The sequence below is a fragment of the Canis aureus genome, chromosome 19, assembly GCF_053574225.1.
Source record: "Canis aureus isolate CA01 chromosome 19, VMU_Caureus_v.1.0, whole genome shotgun sequence".
NCBI lineage: Eukaryota > Metazoa > Chordata > Mammalia > Carnivora > Canidae > Canis > Canis aureus.
Genome location: NC_135629.1, coordinates 32115480 through 32134200, shown reverse-complemented (window position 1 = coordinate 32134200; position 18721 = coordinate 32115480). Strand labels below are relative to the sequence as shown.

At 42.3% G+C, this 18721-nt stretch overlaps 2 protein-coding genes across 20 annotated transcripts in view; one reads left to right on the top strand and one right to left on the bottom strand.

Moving 5' to 3' along the window:
• The window catches only part of LOC144289824 (uncharacterized), a 163372-nt gene extending 162883 nt beyond the window's left edge, over nt 1-489 (top strand). The window contains exon 3 of the mRNA XM_077858273.1: nt 235-489. Within this exon, the coding sequence (XP_077714399.1) occupies nt 235-240 (6 nt within the window). The 3' untranslated portion in view covers nt 241-489. The remainder of the gene's footprint in view (nt 1-234) is intronic.
• Nucleotides 1-18721, bottom strand: part of FHIT (fragile histidine triad diadenosine triphosphatase) — a 1383460-nt gene that overhangs the window by 63748 nt on the left and 1300991 nt on the right. The gene's annotated exons all lie outside the window — the stretch shown is intronic.

Below are 18721 nucleotides of genomic sequence, written 5' to 3'. Positions count from 1 at the left end.
TCTGGTACATACTAAGAGCTCAATATACATTATCTATGATTGTGATGACAATGACCATGACTATTTCAAGCTTTTAAGCCAAACACTGCAAAGCTGAATGCTTTATTAGCCATGAATTAACATCTCACATGTATTTGTCTATCTGTCATCACTTTCTCCATATATTGCTCATACTAGCACCATGTCAAATTCCCTTTCCTTTATTTCAGAGGCTCTATCTTTTTTGTTTTCTAGGTCTGAAGTCCTGGGAAAATGATGTAGTATCTGAGTGAGGAGTTCCTCTGTCAAGCTCTGACAGCAACTCATGTGTTCCACATGACCCCACCATGCCTCTTTCATACCACACTGTGACTGCCCATTTACTCATTTCTAGAATCTTCCTGATTAATTATAAAGGAGGCTTAGGGAGGTCAGGGACTGTACCTCCCCAGATCACCATTTTATTTCCCTTGCTTAGCTCAGTGGCTAGCAGATAATAGGTGTTCAATATTTACTGAATAAACAAATGAAAATCATAAAGCTTTCCCCTGACCCCTTAAATATTTCACCTATATTACAGCTTTTGCATCTCATTTAAGGGTCTATCTGGGGATCAGAGTAAGAACCTCTATTTTAGATGATCATTTAAAACAAAGTAGGGAGGGATCCCTGGGTGGCGCAGCGGTTTAGCGCCTGCCTTTGCCCCAGGGCGCGATCCTGGAGACCCGGGATCGAGTCCCACATCGGGCTCCCGGTGCATGGAGCCTGCTTCTCCCTCTGCCTATGTCTCTGCCTCTCTCTCTCTCTCTCTGTGTGACTATCATAAATAAATAAAAATTTAAAACAAACAAACAAACAAAAAAAAACAAAGTAGGGAAATTTGCAGGTCAAATAAAGAAGCAGCCTTTCTTCATTACAGGCCGGAAAGAATGTGCAGATCAAGTGTTGGGCTCAAGAGAGGAAGGACAAAGTTAGCATTGACATATGTTACAGATGAAGGGAAGCTTTGTTCAAGTCCCTCATATGCCTTAGATGATCATGAGAGCCAAACCTTGCCCAATGTCACATAGGCTAGTGGCAGAGAGAACCAGAGACTCCCAGCTTCCAGACCAGCACTCACCAAACCCTCACCTCCCCACCTCCATGCTGCCTACCAGAAGAAGCACAGTGGTTGCAAGAATTCAGTGAAGGTTTCCTTGAGAACTTGGCCAGAGGATAATTTAAGGAAATGTGGAATTTACATGACCCTGGTGAAACTAAGGGACGGATCTTTACAGGAAAGATTTGATGCAAGTGGATAAAACCTTTGGTGTTAAGTTACTGCCTGCTGCCTCATTTGAAAGAGGGAAACCATTCTCTCTCTTTGTCCTTAATGGGGATGTAACTTCAGAGGAGAAAAGACCTGTTGCTCCAGAGCAAGCCCGATGAAGGCAGTGATCCTCTTTTGTTTCCCATTCAGGTTCCAATGCTCTTAGGGTTGGCCTGGTCCCCGTGGAATCCCCACGGGTGAGGTAGATATATAGCCCACAGGACTTCCCAATTGCATTTCACATTAACAGAACCGTTGATGAGCTTTTCAGTAGGGGACACAGTTTCAGAATCCATTAATCTCACCGCCACATATGCAGGATGTTTCGGATAAGCTCAGCCAGAGATTTGTGTCATTGTCATTGTTGTTTTTAAACTAGGAAAAAAGAAACCCACACTCCCCGTTCATGCCAGATGCTCTATCAGATAAATATCACACGCAGTTTTTTAGAGAAATATTATGTGATTTGAGAACATCTGCAAATCTCTAGAACATACCGTTGTCAGAAGCTGACTTCAACTAAATATCACACATCAGACTTTCCTTCAAAGGTCTTGCACTAAATTTTCCCATTACAGTGCCAACGGCTGCTTCTGAAACAGTATCACACAGAATTAAAAATGTGCCAGCCCATTAGCATTACCACAACTTGATTTCAGAGGTACTCATGTTGTTGGTGACCGAGTTCATTCCTGTTTTAGGAATGACAAGCACAGAAGAGGTCTCCCCAGTTGCTACTTTGGTTTGCAGTGAGTGGTACCCATTCCAGATATCATTTGTTCTTAGAGTCATTCGAGAAGCCAACGCTATTTATGGGGGGCGGGGTTGGGAAGACCAGGCACTTTGTTGAGAACTCTGTACACATGACCTGCAGGAATGTCCTTGAGAGCCCTGTGGGATAGCTACTGCTTTCCTGCATGGCAGGGCACTGAGGCCCAGTCTCCATGTGGCGTGGGTGGTGGAGCATTCATCGTGCGCTAGGCCCTCTGCTATATGTTTTATTTGTATCTCATTGCATCCCACCAAATCCTTTGAAGTCAACGCTGTCATAACCCCTGATTACAGTTGAAGAAACTGTGACACAGCTCCAACTCAGACCTAGTTTACTCCAAAACTCACACACACTGTTTCATTTGACAATATGTCCGAGGGTCCTTTTGTCGGGGAAGAGTAAGGTCTATGTAGTTATAGTTCCCCTCTGGATGACCTTGGGGAAGCACTAGCTAATCCTTCTGTGGCTAAGTGTCCTTACTTGCAAAATGGCATCATAATAGTAACTATCTCAGAAAGTGGAGAAAATGTGATCTAAAGCGCTCAGCACAGACACTTGCTAGTAGCTAGTATTACTAATGACAATACTAATAACAGGTCTTACTATTTTTATATAAAATAATGCTATTTCAGAAAGTATACAGGGATTAAAAAACAAACCAGAACAGGATGCTGAGGGTGAGTTTAATTGTACATTAAAGACTAAGGTCAAAGAGATGCCCCAGCCATGCAGAACAGAGCTGCATTCAATTAGAAATGGTGGCTGAAGACCCTCTCTTCTTCGGTGCTGCCTGTGGAGGTGGTGGCCATCTCCTACCCAGCATCATGGTCCCCCTCAGATCTCTGGTGAAGCCCAAGATTTTTCAAAAGAGGACCAAGAGGTTCATCTGGCACCAGTCAGACCGATACATCCAAATTAAGTGCAACTGGCAGAAACCCAGAGGCATTGGCAACAGGGTACACAGGAGATTCAAGTGCTAGATCTTGATGCCCATCATTAGTTATAGGAGCAAGAAGAAAACAAAGCACATGTTGCCCAGTGGCTTCCAGAAGCTCCTATTCCATAGGTCAAGGAGCTTGAAGTGCTACTGAAATGCAACAATCTTACTTTGAAAGATTTCTCACAATGTCTCCTCCAGGAACCTCAAAGCCTATGTGGAAGGAGCAGCCCAGCTGGACATCAGCATCGCCAATCCCAACGCCAGGCTGCGCAGTGAAGAAAGTGAATAGACAACAGCTTATGTGCATGCCACATTTGTGTTAAGAAAACCATTAAACTACCATCTGGCTAAATAAATAAATAAAGGTGGCTCAAGGGCAAGCCTTCTCTTTTTAGCTCAAACAGGCTCAGGCACCTATCTCCTTTCTGGAAGTTGTGCATTGTTCAAGGGTTCGTATGGCACACAATGACCTTTCCTTCATTTCTGCTCTATTGGAATCTTTACCAAGTATCCTGCCCTATGGTCCTTGTATATGTTCTAGTCTGTGGCTGCAGGAAAGAGGTGGGGATGGGGAGCATTGATTAGGAATGTGCATCTGCAACAAGACACAGTTACTACTAGTTTGCATTCAAGATAAAATTGTGTCTAGTGATTGCGTAAATGTTGCTGTGGGGGGCAGATGCGGTGTCTCCACTCTGTGCTCAACATGCACTGGGATGGATCTCATGCTCTCTTATGAGTGTCCAATATAAAGGAGACTAAAATCTAAACCCCTTTCCCTGGCTCTGCATGATGTGGCCCCAGCCTCCCTCTTTCTTTCCCCGACCAAGACTCACTCTCAAGTGTCTCTTGGACACATGGGGCTCCTTCAATCCTCAACCTTTTATACCAGCTCCTCTCCCTCTGCTTCTGACTTCTGTTCCTAGTGTCTTCAGCATGGCTCCTTCTCCTGCTGGCTCTTGGCTCAAAAGCCAGTCTTCCAAGAGAACTTCTGTGCAACTCCCTGAATGACTGCAGCTCTCTCTAGTCTTTTCCTCAGTATCCATTGTTACCAGAAATCATCTCATGTTTCTGTGAGTTTATTATCTGTCTCCCCCAAAATGAAAATTCCCTAAAGGCAGACCATGCCTGTTTTACTCATTGCAGATTATCTTGTGCCTGACACATCAGAAGTGCTCAGTAAATAGTTGTAGAATCAAAGAATGAAAGCCTGACAGAGCAGCCAATAGATGAGAAGTTAGGATATCTGTGTCTTCTTCTTCTAGTTTACTCTTCCTCACCAGCCATCTGCCTTGATTTAGTCCAGTCCTGACTGAGTCTTGGATTTTGTCTGCTAACGAGGACCAATAATGCTTATCCTTTTCTTACAGAATTTCCTTGATGAGCAAGTGAAATTCATATGCAAGTGTCTATGAAAATACTTTATGAATTGTGATGATCAAGGATGCAAAATAGGTTTCAATTCCCATGTCAACTCCTACTAGGCAGGGCTGTCTGAAGCTGGGGCCTGACATACATCCCCAAACTACAGCTCCAAGTGAGGAAGTATACAGCAATCATTTAGTGATGTCTGTCCTGGAACAGGGAGAGGGCATTAGGGGGTGGGTGTGTCATTTATTTGCTATCCGTGCCAAATAAATGTCAAACATCAGAAGACAAAAAAACAGTATTTCAGGATCATAGGATTTGATATGTTACTTTCTTTCCTTTGTGCTATTGAAATATATTTCACTGATCCTATGATTTTTCTGCTAAAAACTAATCTATAAAAACTTCATCAAAGGTTCCATCTTGTATTGAATATCACTGATAACATCTTAAATTATTTGGGGGAAATTATCACAAAAGAAAAGCATCAAGAGAGGCAGAAAAGCAAAAGCAAACGTGTCCCATGTATGGCAGTGTAACTCACTCATCACACAGTAGCATTTTGATGTGACAAGTTTCCTAAACAGTGAAAGGCACCTGCATTCAATGAAGTTACAGTATCACTGGCATTTCCTTTTGGATAAACCAAGTATGTATAAAGGAGATGTAGTCCAGGGATTCTCCCGTTTTACCCCTTGGTAATCAACCATGGCACTCTCTCTGACACCACTATTACATAATTTTGAAGGCGGTGAGACAAATTTTAATTCATTTAATAATTAGGTCAATAAAAACCATTATAGCTGAGAGCTCCATTAAAAGTCCATAATGTTACCTTAATGGGGGAAAAACTAATATAATTCTGTTGGAATTTTTCCATGAAATTAATATTAGAGAATTTTAGTGGGCGTCTTAAATAGCTTAAATAGACATTTTTATTAACAGAACTAATCATGGAATTAAAACAAATGAAAATTGTTACATTTGTGATGATAAAGTACCCATGTTCGTGGGATTTTTATCAGGCCTGTTCCTGTGAAGAACATTTACCATCACAAGAGCAGTACATTAAACTTGCTTAGATGGCTGCTCATGGTCCTTCAGAAGCTGCCAACCTTTGTTTTGGTGATTTTTTTCTTGAACTCTTGGGAAACACTCCAGAGTCATAGCCCCCTCCCCGCCCCCAGATCAAAAGGCTTCTAATTCCTCTCTTTGGTTCATAATATTAAATCCCCATAGGAGGTTAATAGCTAGGGCATCCAAAGCAGTTCAGAAAGACCCAGGACTTGGAAAGGTTGTATCTATACTGCTCAGAGATGTTTGATCATCTCTCTGTCATTAGCTTAATCACTAAAGGTAGAAATTAAGATGAACTAAAGTAGACTCAAGTATAGGGTTGTGTGATTTGGGTAAATTCTGACCAGGATTTCTAGGAAAAAGATTAAATAGAGGGCTCACATGGATCCTATAATTCTGGGAGTTATTCAAACATACAAGTCCCTGTGTATGGCTGTGTCATTGCTACTTATATAACAGCAACTACTTTCATAATCAAACATACCAGATGAGGATTCCGGGTGATCATCAAAACTGAACAGAGGCCAAGGCTAACAATATGATACATGAACAGGATATTTGCTGATATACACAACGAGGTAGTGGCTGGAGTACGTGGGGGCATGCAAAGAGCATGGGACTTTGGAATGGGAAACCCTGTATTTAATCTCAGCTCTTCTGCTCCCAAAAGTATGATCATGGGCAAGTCAGCTCACCTCTCTACTATTCAGTTTCAGTGTGTGGAAATGGGGATTGACAGAGTCCATGGTTGTTGGGATATTTGAAAGATAAAGAGTATCTAGTTTTGTGGTTGACAGAGAGTAAGGACTATTCTTGGGCATTTGGGCAGATTCAAGATCTTACTTCCCAGGACATGTTTAAGATATGAAAGGGAGGCCTTGTCTAACCCCCAGCTACATAACTAATGTGCTCTCAGAAAGGGTTATGCATGGTCAACCATCCTGAATCTAAATACCAGAGGGAAGGTACACATCTTCACCAATTACTCCACTTATTACCCTGGGAAGATTCCCATGGATTACAAACACTAGGAAATCTATGAAAATATTTCTATGCAACTCAGTTCTAAACATGTCTGTTGGAAAATGTCATTCTATAGTAAAAGAGGGTTCCTTTGAAGGCATATGTAGGCTGATGTGTGCAACATTTGCAACTAATGGGCATTTCAGGTGGCAAGGCGGGTCTTGCATAGTAAAAGGGGGAGGCATAGTAAAAATGAACAAATTCATTTGATCTTCTGACTTCTTATCAAGAGTTGATGCCCGAGAAGGCTTAGGCAGGTTATATTGGTTATGCTTATAAACACATGCAAAACAGAGAAAAAAATACCTTAAGAAAAAAATTTACTGATGGCAAAATACATGTACTTCCTTTCTCAAGGCCTATGGTTTTCGAACAGATGAGGATCATCTGCATGGGTTATTTTGTGCCTGGGAAGTAGAAGGGAAAAGGTGGAAATCACAACAATTTGAAGTTGTTTCTAAGGATTTAACTTTGGAAACCAGCTGGGACATTTTTCCCTGAAATAAAGAAATTCTGTGTTAAAAAAAAAATGATAGCCAGAAAGTCCTAGCAAAGAAAATCCTGAAATCATCCAATAAATTTTATTTTGGAGGGGAATTCTAGAAAGAAGAGACTCCTTCTGCAGCTTCTTTCATTTAGTTTGTGATATTATTGGGCATTAACTTGAGATTCACTATTCTGTGGCAAGTACTTACTTTTGCTAAAATTACCAAATATTCTCTGGAACAGAGAATCTTATCAGAAAATTGATCTTTAATACATAAAGGCATCTTGCAAGAAAAAAGTCCCTTTGGGGGGATTTTTTTTTTAATGGTTCACTGCAGGCCTTTCACAGTCTCATGGAAATTTGGAGATTGCTCAGATATTGTTTCCATAGGAAGAGAGAAAAGGGAACAAAGAGAGACATAATACTTGTGACTTTAGACGCTACTACCATTTTCTAGTTTATTTGGTGAGGGCAGCAGAGGTTAATAACAAGGAAGTAAAAACCATTCAGGAATACAAAATTATTTACAAAAAATCAGTTTGTGCATTGCCTTTTTCCCAGGGACTCTGACAATTGCCAAGAACTGTAGCTGTACTCACTCAGTATTATTTAAATTAAATTATCAAATGCAAATGCTAAATATGAACCTCTCAGCAAAGCACTGGATTAGAACACCACATCCTATATTCAGACTAAAAGCTGATTACTCGTTCTGGAGCTATAAACATGTCAGACAATAATTTAATTGCTTTGCAGGTAGAGGAATATGCAATATTCTTATTCTCATTCTGGAACTCAATTCGACTCTTTAATACAACATAATGATCATAAACATACACAAAATCTTCACTTGACACCTGCTTTGTGGTAAAAAGAAGCTATAGCGAATATCAGCAAAGCTCAAGGAGCTAGGCAGTGCCAGATTTTTTAATCACTAAGCAAAATGGTTTTCTCACCAAGTGGCCCAGGCTTTTACTCTGGTTCATAGAGTTAAAGACGCATTTTCAAAATGGGTTTAAATCTATAATGAATTTCAGGTGCAAAGGACCACCTTCTAACAGCTAATTTGCTTCCTGCCTTCCGCTGAGCTGTTAACCAGAGGCTGCCAACGTGTGCACCCCTTTCTTGGGCCACCGGTGAACACAGATGTCACGATCAATACTCATTAACTACAGAATCAGTATCCGAGGAATACTCAGGAAAAGAGAGAGGGCCTACAATGTAACTAGCAGGACTCTGTAAGCACTTTGTGAGCATTCCAGTTGCCGAGTGTCAAACCAAAACTGGAAAGGAGTGGAATGGTTAGGGAGAGAGTTGGAAGAAGAGGAACTAACTTTTGGTGACTTTTCTCAGAGCCCTCCAGGCATCAGCCTGTGACATTTCCAAGGCCCCTGGGAGGCCGGCAGGACTGTTCACATCTTGCTGCTGAGAAAACAGAGGCTCCGAGTGACTCACAGTCACAAACAGCAGGGCTAAATCACGACTCCACAATCATCTCCCCCTTCCCAGTTTACCACGAGAGGTATTGAACGTTTCTTTGCAAACTGGGGATGAACAGGAGACCTTGAAGTCTGGGGTCCAACTTGAATACTAGACTCCCCCTAAATGCTGTACAGAAATTACTCTGTGTGAACTGTGTGACTGCACCTGCTCATGTAGCCTGCTGCTATGCTAACTCCTCTGGTCTAACCCTTAGCGAGCACCGTGTCAGGCCCTGTGCTACTTCTGTGCTCAGCCCCACAGTCCTTTAGGAAACACCCAGCCTTTAACCCACAAAAGGCTGCCTTTAATGATTCACACCCAAAGGAGTCATTGTAAATGTAAACATTTATCTGTCATTTTTTGCACTTTATTACCTTTTTTTTTTTTTAAGATTTTATTTATTTATTCATGAGAGACGCAGAGAGAGAGAAGCAGGGACGCAGGTAGAGGGAGAAGCAGACTTCTGGCAGGGACCCCGATGTGGGACTCAATCCTGGGATTCTGGGATCACACCCTGAGCTGAAGGCAGACACTCAACCACTGAGCCACCCAGGTATCCCCACTTTACTATTTTTTAACAGTGTCTTATGATGAATATGTTATTATTATTTTTTATAAAATCAAGAATGGTTTTTTGGAAAGAGGCTGGATGCAAGTGCAAATCCACAAATATATTAAGCATGGTTAAATCTGGGTGGTGAGAACATAGATGATTGTTATTTTCTTCTTTGTACGTTTCCGAATGTTTAGTTTCCATAAATAAGTGAAAACGTAATCTTTAAAAAAAGAAAAAAAATAGCAGCCCTTCACTAGTGCTACAGTAAAAGCGGAATAAAGTCCACACTTTTTTTTTTTATTAAATCATAGGAAGAACCAATGCTTATTAATTACTCCGTATCAATGTCAGGTACAACACCTGGCATTCTCTGTGCATGACCCCATCAACTCCTTCTGACAACTCCAGGAGGTAGATGTCACCATCCTCACTGTACACATGAGTAGAGTGAGGTTTTAAGTGGGTAAGTGACCTGCACGAGGTCACTGGAGCATCTGGCCTCCACTAACCTCTCTGGCCTGAAGTTGCCCACTGGTCCCCCAACTCTTGCTCTTGCCCTGAGCTCCAGCTACCCGAGTTCTTGCTCTTTTCTGACCACAAGCTCCGTGTTCTCAGGTACCTTTGCTCACTCCCTATCCTCTACTTGGGAAGCCCTTGGCCCACCTCCATCCATTCTCTCAAGGCCACATTACTATATTGCTGCTTTCACTAGTCTCCCGGAGACTCCTGGCTGTGGGCCACCTTGGGCTTTCCCTCATTCTCCTTATGTGTGCCAGTTTGCCCAGTGGCAGACTCCAGGCCAGCCCAGGCCCTCTGGTTGCTTCATATGGCTTGTTCAGTGTTGTCAATACTCACAGATTGAGAGATGTTACACAAAATGTTCTGTACATTTTGTGCCCTGGCCCCCCTTTCCTGCTTGGCGATAATTAACCGTAGCTAAGTAACCACCACACTGTTAAACAGGAAGTGCTTGCTCGGGTTCGCATAAGGCTTCCTTAACCCCACTTCCTATCTTTGGTGCATTCCCCTTCGCTCACTGTTACTGTCTGGCTCCTGTGGACATGGATGTTTCAGACCTTGGATCAGAGTTTGCCTCCGATTGTTATTGTAGAGGTACTTTATCTCTGTCTCGCATATACAAACCCCTTGTATTTTTTTGGTGTTCCCTCCCTCCTACTACCCAGCACAAAGTAGGTGCTCAGTGTGGGACACAACACAGTCAAGTCACCATTGCTATAAATCCAGGGAGATGATGATGATGATTACCGCCTGAATTAGAAACAGTGAGAACAGATTCAAAAGAACCTCTCTGAAATTACAGCCCTTCTTTCTTTCTTTTTTTTTTTTTTAAGATTTTATTTATTCATGAGAGACAGAGAGAGATGGGCAGAGATATTGGCAGAGGGAGAAGCAGGCTCCCTGTGGGCAGCCTGATTCGGGACTCGATCTCAGAACCTGGGATCATAACCTGAGCCAAAGGCGGATGCTCAACCACCGAGCCACCCAGGTGCCCCTGTTCTTTTAATACTTTCCATCTTGAACTGTAATAATATGGATATACTTCTTACCTATTCTACTAGATTGTGCCCTCCTTAAAACACACTGGGGGAAGTACTTGCCCTGTGATATTCCCAGCCCAGCTTAGCAGCATGAATCACACACACAAGAATGAGGACCATTTGAAGGATCATAAAGTCTGACCTCGAAACCCAGCATTCATGCTTCTGCTACATTTAAAGCCAACCAGACTCATGTCCTTTCCTCTCACTCATTAAATTAAAAGCTCAAAACATTAATGATCTATCTGAATGAGAGTTGAGTCTAAGACAGTCCCCTCAGTTTATAGACAGAGGCAAGATAAAATTTTTCTAAGTTGCAGAGAGAGAAAGAAGGTTTAAGAGTGAGGACCTGAAAGCTATGGATGGGGCCAGGCAAGAATCCCATGTTCACGTCATCTCAGGGTCCTCATTAGTAATGCTGCTCTTCTTATGCATGAACTATAGCACCTGCATTGATAGGAGACCTGTGAGCTGGCTGCTGGTGCATTAGCAGTCCCCACCTAGGATTTGGCAGCAGTGCAGGTCTCATTAGAGTGTGAGGACACATGAATGCAGAGCGCCTCATTTTAAGAAAATACTTTGCATATGAACAAAGGTGGAAGGATGTCAGGCTTTTAAAGAGAATCTCCATCCCACTCATCACTTAGCAAAGTTATCCAGAGATTCTGCTAAGTAAAGAAGTTCTTGACCTTTCCAAGCTATCAAAGGTGACCCAACAAAGCAAAGGGGCTTTGTTCCCCCAATTTCTTTTTCTCGGTTGCCTTGGACAACCAAGCCTGAACAAAACAGCCTCAGGGAGACTGCCATGTAATAACTCCCCATTTGCCTCAGCAAGGAACATCTCAAAGAAAGGATTCTTTAAAAGAAGCAGCATATCAGAATGAAAGGAGGCACAAGAAATCTGACAATCCAGGGCACACAGATTCTGAGTAGGGATAAATGCATGCAGGGATTGATTTTGGGGACCCGGTCTTTGAGCAGTTTTAAGTAGCAGCTTGGCATCAGGCAAGATATGAATATTCTTCATTGATGTAGCTTTATTCATGAAATATCCTATTTCCTTGAGCAGTAAGGGAGCATTGAAGAGATCTCATGAAGTTACTATCACATCAAGATGTGTATGTGTCTCAAATTCTTTTAGGGAGAGAGGGAAATCACAGAACCCACAAGACAGGCTTATAGGTTCTTGTGCACTTAAATCCAATCAGGGACTGGTATGGCTTGGTCAAATTTGAAAATATTTAATACATCACACATTTTCTACACTGTAGCATTTTAGGGTCAATATTTAATGTACCACACACCTTCTACATTGCAGCATTTTAGGATAAAAAGCTACACTGTAGCATTTAGAGATGCTACACTTCTTCCTTATCCCACATATCTGGGTTGTTTCTTAAGGAAGAAGTCACTGCCATCTTGGTTTTATGGAGCTGCTCTTTCTTGACTTTTCCAGGAACTGGTAAGGCAGGTAATCTTCAAGGGTTGTCCTTATCTACAAAGACTGGAGTGTACTGTCAGCTATACGCTAAGTTGGAACTAAGGAAACCATTCTGTGTGCTTTCTTTCTGTCTGTGGTGAAGCAAGATCCCTCTTCTGTCTACCTTAGAGCAGTGGAAATCTGCATGGGACACGGAATCAAAGACTGAGGGAGACTTTTTTCATGTTCTGTAGGCACTTACCCTTTCAGAATTGCAAAGAGAGAAACGAGGGCTGGTGAAACAATGGACTAGTATTTGGCTGATTCTTACCTCCAGCTTTTCTATTTCCAACAGGAATATTAAAAGTGATTTAATACAATTCATTTTACAGATGAAACACAGGAATTCAAAGTTAGGGAAAAGACCCATCCAACGCCATAGAATTTGCACTCTCCTTGCAGTGTCCTGGACTCAGATCAGGCATGCCCACTGTCCCATCATCCCCAACTCCCCAATTTTTTTAGTGTATGTGCTGCCAAAATGAGCACAAACTCTCCAGATATGGACTCCAGCCTTCTGTTTACTCTTTTCCCCATGACACAACATATAAATCCTTTAGGATTCTTGCCTATGGAAAAAAAGAGTGTCTTGCTTTCCAAGGGAGTCAGATAACGGTCAGAGGTTAGATTGAGGCCTAAAAACTGACTCTATTCTTCCTTCTCTTTCCAGATAACACATTTGATGCCTCGGGTGTTATAACATTCGTTTTCATGTTGGTTGTCTCATATGATTCTTACAATCTACCAAAGAGAAGTGGGAATGGAAGTCACATCTACAAAGTATCATACCACATACTGTGCTCAGTACACAACTAAATGTCATCTAAGCCCCCAGAGAGTCTCCACTTTACAAATAAGGTAGCTTATAATAACGAGGCACAGAGAGGCAAAAAACTTGACTATAAATCTGGTAAATGGAGGAAATTGAATCCAGCTCTTGGACCTCCAAGTTTATCCAATGTTCTTTCCAGTGATCTACCCTACTATTACAGTTAGACTGATCATGGCTACATCAAAATCCTTCACGTGAAGCTTCTAGATCCCCAGTGACATTCTGACCAATGTATCTTTTTACCCACTTGCCTCTCTCCCACTATGCACTCATCATTGCCTCAAGTGGATTACTGCATGTTAACAAATAATATATAACCCCAGCTGGCAAAGCCAGATGCAGCCATGGAACACGATGATATCCTCCTAGTTACTGGACTCAAATCATCCCTAGAGAAACAAGAAGAACAACGAAATCAAACACAAACTACCACAACACAAGTATACTCTTCCTCTCAACATAAAGACAAGGGAAAGATGCTTAAAAGGTCTTATGGTTCCTACTAGTTAACTGTCTTGTCTCATCCAGACAGTTCTAGAAACAAGAGTCATAAACAGGGCCATTGCCATACCTCTGGGGAAAAGGGAAAGCACCAGAAAAGAGGTCTCCACTGGCTTTCATGGCTCTGGCTGTGACCTGCTCCTATATAGAACTCTATTCAGGCATTTGCTTGAGGACATGGCCAGATTTCTGTGTCACAGAAAAATAGGAAGACTATGAATAGGTTAGATATTTCAATGGACATCTAAAATTGTATTTTGGAATGTTGCACTATATCTAATTGGAGAAGATTTCATTGACATTCCAGTGAATCTTTCATTTGGCCTCCCAAACCCAATGTCATACATTTGGGGTGTGTGGGTGTATGTGAGGGGGAGATCTAGTTTAACACTGGAAAATAGACATTCATTGTGGGTGCCATCCTCTGGGATGAGGTCCAGAGCAAGGGGACAGGATATAAAGTTTGAGAGTTAGAAAAGACATTAGAGGTCCTCTTGTCTTTTCATTTTACAGGTGAAGAAACTCAGGCTCAGAGAAACTGACTTTTTTTTTTTTTAAAGTTACACAGCGAGTTAGAGTTAGGACCCAGGCCTCCTAACTCACAGTCTCATTGGTGACAATCCACCCATAACATATGTTGGCCACATTGCACATTATACCATAATTCAGAAAAACAATTGGAAGGCGGATATATCCAATGGAAGCTACTCTGGATTAGCAACTTTAAAGACAAGCAATTGAAGGACGACACAGGGTGATCAATCTGGAAGAGCAGAGATACAGGGGTGATCAATCTGGAAGAGCAGAGATACAGATCTACAGATGTAAGAGAAAAAGATGTTAAAATGATGTTCCCATGGAAGAAGAATCAGACTTCAGACTGGTTTCATGGGGCAGATAGAGAACAAGTGAGTAGATCAGAAGGAAGCTGATTTTTTTTTTTAATCATGGTAAAATATGCATAAAATTCTCCATTTAACCATTTTAAAGTGTATAATTCAATAGGATTTAGTGCATTCACAATGTCGAGCAACTATCACAGCTATCTTGTTCCAGAATATTTTCATTATCCCAAAAGGAAACCTGTACCTATTACATAGTAATTCCTCCATTCCCCCTCCCTCCCTGTCCCTGGCAACCACTAATCTGCTTTCTGTGCCGATCGATTTGCCAATTATGAGTATTTCATATAAATCGAATCTCACAGTAAGTGGCCTTTAGTTTCTGGGGAAGCAGATGTTCTCACAAGGTACTCAGAATTGCAGGAGAACTACATGCTTGGCAAGGGGGCCGGGTGTCAGCTTCCAGGAGGCTTAGGTCCAGGCCAGGCCTAGAAGTCCCTGCAGTGGGGTCTCTGTCACCAGAAGTGGGCTGGTCAGGACGGACAGTCAGGGCTCCTCAGACAAGCTCTACGGGATGCCCTCCCTCACCAGCACCCCAGCCCTGCCCGCAGCCGCTCTCTGCTTATCATACAGTGCAAGCCCAGCACGTCCAGCGAACCCCACTTCTCCTGCTGATTTCCTCTCTTTTCCCACCTCCGGTTCTGTTGACACTTGTTTGCCAATTTGCCTGACACACCGCGGACAATCTTCTTCTCACTTGAGCATGTCTGAGCTGAACATACAGCTTTCTTTTTTTTTTTTTTTTTTTTTTTTTTTTTTTTTTAAAGATTTTATTTATTTATTCATGGGAGACAGAGAGAGAGAGAGGCAGAGACACAGAGAGAGAAACAGGCTCCATGCAGGGAGCCGGACATGGGACTCGATCCCAGGACTCCAGGATCAAGCCCTGGGCCAAAGGGTGGCACTAAACTGCTGAGCCTCCTGGACTGCCCTGCCACAGGCTTTCTGAGAAGAGAATGACCCATTGTTAGTCAGTGAACATACAGCTTTCTGCTGAGCTGATCTGGAGTTTCCAGTTAGGCAGTTAGTGCAGCCAGGCATGTATTAAGAGCAGGGATAAATAAGGATCGCCTGAGCTTTAACTACTGATTTGGCTCAAGAAGCTCAGGGGTAATCTGTAAAACCTGACAGTTGAGGGCAATAAAATTAGCTACAAAAGACTGTAGGGTGGAAACACTGTCTTCTGGTGCTTGGCCCACAACATACACTTACACACAAAAGCCACTATAAACACTCTGACACAAGCCTTACAACAGCTTGGACCAGAAGCATTATATTTGAGAAGCTGGATTAAAAGACACCAGAGGGGAAATCTAAGAGGATCAAAGAAGTGCCATTTTCCAGGTGGTAATAATAGATTTCATCCATGACCTGGAAAATCATGTTAGAACAAGAATATCAAGCCTGCTTTGTGTCTAGGACTAAAAGTTAAAACATTCTTTCAAAAAAAAAAAAAATTAAAGAACATGCACCAGGTTGACTAGCGCCCTCCCAAAACTTGGAGGAAATAGGTCTTTGGAGATGTAATTAGTTACATGAATTCATACTGGATCAGAGCGGGCCCTAAATTCAATGACCGGTGCCCTCATAAAGAAGGGAGAATTGGATACACGGATATCCACAGAGGGAAGAAGGCCACAGAAAGGTGGGGTCAGCAATGGTGCAGTGATAAGCAAGCTAGGAAGAAGGAAGAAAGAATTCTTCCCTAGAGCCTTCAAAGGGAGCATGGCCCTGCCAACACCCTGATGTTGGACTTCCAGCCTCCAAGCTTGGGAAAGAATATACTTCTGTTGTTTTAAACTACTCAGTTCATGGTAATTTGTTACAGTCACCCTAGCAAACTGTTATAGAATACTCCTGATTCCCTCTTCTTTTATATGGTGGCACAAACCTATTTAAAAAACAGAAAAGACTTTAGCCCTTATAACGAATCTCATTATATATGTTCAACTTCCGAACACAAGTTCATAAAAAAGTAGTACCCAATTCTACCGACTTAAAAAATCCTCTTTCTGTTAACCAGGTTTTGTTTTATATATTTTTTTCTGGTGGTCTTAGTTTGTCTCTAGGTGAAGAGAAAGACTGACCCTCAGATCCCTTTGTCTTCAGATGTGCTCCTTGCTCTTTGGGGGATGCCTTTTTTTATGCTGCCAAGTAGAGCCTCCTCTCATACCGCTTATCCTTTGCTCCCCCCTTGTCATTTTCCAGAGAGAGACCCAGGGACTCAGAGGCAAGCTCACAGGGGCTGAGCTGTGATTCCTCCATGATGATTATGATTTTTATCACATTATGTGGGATCCCTCTGGTGGTTACCAAGAGACAGTCAGTTTTGAGAGATTAAAGACAAACCAAGAAGCTTCACATCTACAGGATAAGAGAATTGGGGTTTACAAGTTCTGGTGAGGCAGATGCTGTACTGTTTTGGGCACCTTCCCCACATTTGAGTGACAGCTTCCAGGGCCTGAGGAAGGTTCCATTTGTCTGAGGCATAAAATGCTGCATTGGTGATCCTTGAATATAAACATCATTTGTGTTAATGGGCATAGTGGATGCAGAGCTGTCTTGCCATAAGAAAAACGCACAGAGAATCCCAGCCACATCAAAGGAGTGGGCTCTGGCTACAGGGATTCGAATGACAAAAAGACCAAGGAGAGAGGTTGATGGGGACGATATTACCAGACCCAGGTATGGGACAGATTTCTGAGCATCTCATCAAATATCTCCAAGAACAGCTCCTCAGAGTGACCCTCCAAAGGCAACCAAAGCTGGCCCCCTTTCTTATTTACAATTACATATAAAAGCATCTATCTGGCTGGATCTGGCCTGTCGGTTTAAAACAGAGGCAGAATAAGAAATAACTTAGGAAATGAGTCATTTTCTTGACTGCTGGGGCACTCTCAGTTGACATTGCTAAGGCTCTATTAAAATGCCTTTATGTCCTGATATGCATAGATGTGTTAATTTATAGCATATTCATCAGAAGACCTAAATTAATTGCTCTCTGATGAATTTTCTAACACCTCCTTTCTGCTTTTCCACCTCCCCCGCCCCCCAAAGTACACTGATAAGGTCAGCAGCACTATCAAATGCAACACACTTCAACTTCCTTCCAAGCTCATAATTAAAGCTAATTAGTAGTTTTGGTAATTAGCACATGTAAGCTTTCTACTCTCTGAATTAATAAGACTTACTCAGGTTTGGAGCCAAGTAGACTCTTTGCTCTCTGGTTCTGATTCCTGAACTGCCTTGGTTGGTGAATTTAAAGCATATCTGTTCCAAGTGGAATACTGGAAAGACACCATTACCTACAGTGGCCTGCTGTCCAGCCAGAGTGTACACCGTGGCCAGGTAAGATAGGAATTGCTGTCACCAGAAAAAAGTCAGAACCCTTTGAGTCTGCAGTAACTGACCAGTCTCAGTCCCCCAGTGTGAAATGGGTGGTGTCCAGTTACTATGTCACTTGGACCCCACACACATCCAGGATGCTGTTTTTCACTTATGTCACCTGGGGATGACATGTCTGCATATCACATCCTCCTGATTTTACCAGAACACAGAGGCAATGGCTGTATGGTGCCAAGAAATAACTGCTCATTTTGGCTCAAATAAAAATCAAAAAGGAGAAAAATCATTAAGTCAAATCAGTTTCTGCTTTTGTGTAGACAAAGAGATTCTCCAAATAGCTTTATGTCTCTTTTTTTAGTCTGTGTGTGGGCACCCTGCATGCCCAGACAGAATGAAGTGTGTTTTTTAAATCAAGAAATCAAATCTATATTCTATTAAAAGAAAAAAGGCTCTGTGATTTGTTTTCAGACTTTAGAAACAGTTTGGGAAAAATCTTCCATGGGTGAGCTCATTTGCTACCCCTCTCTATACTAATCTCAGGGAAAAAAAAGAGAGAGAAAAAAAAAACAGCTCAGTGATTTGCTGCAGCCCTTATAAGCCCAGAACAATAGTGTGGGCAAGGGGGTTGCTTAAAGCACCAGTCATTTTGATGCACTGAGGAAAGGAAACAGTCACTTTTGCATGAAGAGGATTATCTACGAGGCAGCCCTGGGTCACCGGAGTGAATAGTTCTCAACTTAATGACATGATTGCAGCTGTGATAACCATGTGTGGCTCCATAAGGGGCAGTCCGTGTTATTAAGAGCAAAGACACATTTGGTCCTGTGGATGTCTGTGTGTGTGAAGGTGACCAGGGACTGTGGGTCCCCACAGCCTCTCAGGCTCAATTCAGTGGGGAGCTATGTCTCCCCCTGAGCAGTCCCATGCTAGGAGATACTTGAGTAAGTTCCATAAACAGTCGTTCTCAAATAGGGCTGATCCTACCCCTGGAGGGTATTAGCGATGTTTGGAACCAGTTTTGATTGTTTCAGCTGTTAAGGGAGATGTGAGGGGCTGGTTGCCACTAGCACCTAGTAGGTGAGAGGCCAGGAATGCTACTAAACATCCAA